Below are 3022 nucleotides of genomic sequence, written 5' to 3'. Positions count from 1 at the left end.
GTGAAACATTCTGTCCAGTTGGAAACCCTGGCGGACATGACCTCAGACCACAACCCAGTTACCATTACTGTTGGCGACGAGATGGAAACCCACCAGCAAACACCCAGGTACAACTTCACCAGGGCGAACTGGAGCCTGTACAAAGAAGAGTTGAGCAACATCACAAACCCCCGCCCCTTGGACACCAACGGAGACATTGATGATGCTGTTAACACCTTTACTACCGCAGTCCAACATGCAATAGAGCACAGCATCCCGAAACAGATGCCCAAACGCTGCTCCATCTACGACCTACCGAGCGGGATCAAGCAAGCGATTGCTGAGAAAAACAGGGCCCGACGCCAGTGGCAGAAGTTCCGCACACCTGACCTTCTGGTAAAGTACAACTCACTTGCCAGACTACTGCGACAGCAAATCAGCCAACACCGGGGGGAGAGGTGGGAGGCCGCAACAGCCAAGCTGAAGGAATCCGACAACTCTGTTTGGAGAATGACCCGACGCCTGACCGGGAAGAAGGAGCCTAATCCACCTATCCAGGGCCAGACCCACCTGGCATGTAGCAACAAGGACAAGGCAGAGGTTCTCGCTGACACACTGGAGACAACTTTTAGGCCTAACCAAGCCAGCAAAATAGCACGGGAAGTTGAGCAAGGAGTTAACAGGCATCTTACCGAGCACCTACCAGAGACCGAAGCGGAAACCCTTGAAGGATGCTCCAGGACTGAGATAACGCAACTTGCAGAAAAGCTGGCAAATGGCAAAGCACCAGGAAGTGACGGAATTACCAACCTGGCCATCAAGAAGCTTCCGCCGGCAGCCATGGAATGCCTCACAGAAATCTTCAATGCATGCATGCGGCTCCAGCACTTTCCTCAATCCTGGAAGGAAGCCAAGGTCATTGTATTTCCAAAGCCTGGAAAACCACGGAGGGATCCTGCAAACTACCGTCCGATAAGCCTGCTCTCTGGACTATCGAAACTCCTGGAGAAAGTTATTCTTACGCGCCTCCGCCACTTTGCCTCTGGTACAAAACATTCTACTAAAGGAGCAATTTGGATTCCGGAAGGACCACTCAACCAACCATCAGCTGCTGCGAGTCGTTGACATAATAAGCCATGGATTCAACATCCACAAATCAACTGGAGTTGTCTTCTTGGACGTGGCCAAAGCGTTTGACAGAGTTTGGCATGAAGGACTACTGCACAAAATGATCAACCTGAAATTCCCAAACTACCTGATTAAGCTGACTGCAAGCTACTTGCGGGAGCGCACATTCCACGTGGCTGTGCGGGAAGAGCTCTCAACAACACGCCCCATCCGCGCTGGCGTGCCACAGGGATCAGTCCTGGGACCTTTCCTGTTCAACCTCTTCATGAATGACATCCCCACAGACCTCCACAAGACTCAACTGGCACTCTACGCAGATGATGTGGCAGTCATCTCCCAGTCCTTCAGAGAGAAAGAAGTAGCTAAGAACATCCAGAAAGCACTAGACATGCTATCAACATGGTACAGCGACTGGCAAGTAGGACTGAACTCCAGCAAGACTACAGCTACACTGTTTACCAAAAAGAGGATCAAGGCACACCCACCAATCACCCTCAACGGAGAGGCTGTCAAATGGGAGCCAAACAGCTCTTACCTAGGTGTAATCCTAGATAGCAAACTAAGCTGGAGAAACCACATTGAGAAGATTCAACAGAAGGCAACAACCAAGCTGGCAGCACTGTACCCTCTGCTGAAGACAAGGACCATGCCCATCAAGAGCAAAGTCAATGTGATCAAGGCGATCATTAGACCCACAATGACATACGCCTCCCCGGTGTGGAGTGGTTGCCACCAACATCAAAGATCATCTCTCCAAAAATTACAGAACAAGGCGCTGCGGATTGCGTCCAACGCTCCACTTCCTACAAGAATAGCAGACCTTCATAGGGAACTGGGTATCGAGATGTTAGATGAACATCTAAAGAAGCTCAACAAGAAATTCTACAAGGAACTGGACCAGAACTCAAACCCGCTGATCAAGAAGCTTGCTGCGATCTCTGCAAACCCATTTGACCGCTACCCACGACCCATCACAGCGCTGAACCTGTGAAACCAACTCAACTGTGGCAAGTAACACAGATCAAGAAGCTTCCTAAAGAGTGCGACAATACACTCAACAAGAGAACTTGGAGTAATGAGGCTCAAGCCTCGGTATCCAATATCACCACTGACAGATTTAATCTGTCAGTCAGAACAGAACGGTCAGTGACAGTTAGGTGACATTGTTTCTCTGCTGTTTGGAGAGGAAGCATAGCCCGACATGCCTGAACCAGCCAAGTCTGCGCCAGCGGCCAAGAAGGGCTCTAAGAAAGCCGTGACCAAGACCCAGAAGAAGGATGGGAAGAAGCGTAGGAAGAGCAGGAAGGAAAGTTACGCGATCTACGTGTACAAAGTGCTGAAGCAGGTTCACCCTGACACCGGCATCTCCTCCAAGGCCATGGGCATCATGAACTCCTTTGTGAATGATATCTTCGAGCGCATCGCAGGGGAATCGTCCCGTCTGGCTCATTACAACAAGCGCTCGACCATCACTTCCCGGGAGATCCAGACCGCTGTGCGCCTGCTGCTGCCGGGAGAGCTGGCCAAGCACGCCGTGTCCGAGGGCACCAAGGCGGTCACCAAGTATACCAGCGCCAAGTAACCCCGATCTCATCACTGACCCACAAACACAAAGGCTCTTCTAAGAGCCACCCACTTTATCACTATCAGAGATATGCTCATATGTCATCTGTGCTCGGGATAAAAGGGAAGTGTTCTATTATACATTGCACTTTTTCAGTTATTTGCTTTTGTAGCTATTATATATTATAAAGTATCTTATGTGATGTATTTTTAGCTCTTTCTGGCTTCCTACCCAGCCACGTGTTTGCTGCACTTGTGTTGTTTTGTTAGTAAGAGGCGGGAGAACCGCAGACAAAGTGACAATCGCCGAGAATCCCCTTCAGATAATCTGCAGGTCACACACATCCCACAG

The 3022-nt window shown here is 50.2% G+C and overlaps 1 protein-coding gene across 1 annotated transcript; it reads left to right on the top strand.

The window, feature by feature from the left end:
- The first annotated feature begins 2308 nt into the window (after positions 1–2308).
- On the top strand, positions 2309–2689 carry LOC142473407 (histone H2B 1.1-like). Its single transcript, XM_075580654.1, has one exon. The coding sequence runs from the start codon at positions 2309–2311 to the stop codon at positions 2687–2689; it is 381 nt and encodes a 126-aa protein (XP_075436769.1).
- The last annotated feature ends 333 nt before the right edge of the window (positions 2690–3022 follow it).

This window comes from Ascaphus truei (genome assembly GCF_040206685.1).
Source record: "Ascaphus truei isolate aAscTru1 chromosome 12 unlocalized genomic scaffold, aAscTru1.hap1 SUPER_12_unloc_1, whole genome shotgun sequence".
Lineage (NCBI taxonomy): Eukaryota > Metazoa > Chordata > Amphibia > Anura > Ascaphidae > Ascaphus > Ascaphus truei.
Note: the sequence above shows the minus strand (reverse complement) of the source record. Positions and strands in the feature narration are given on the sequence as shown.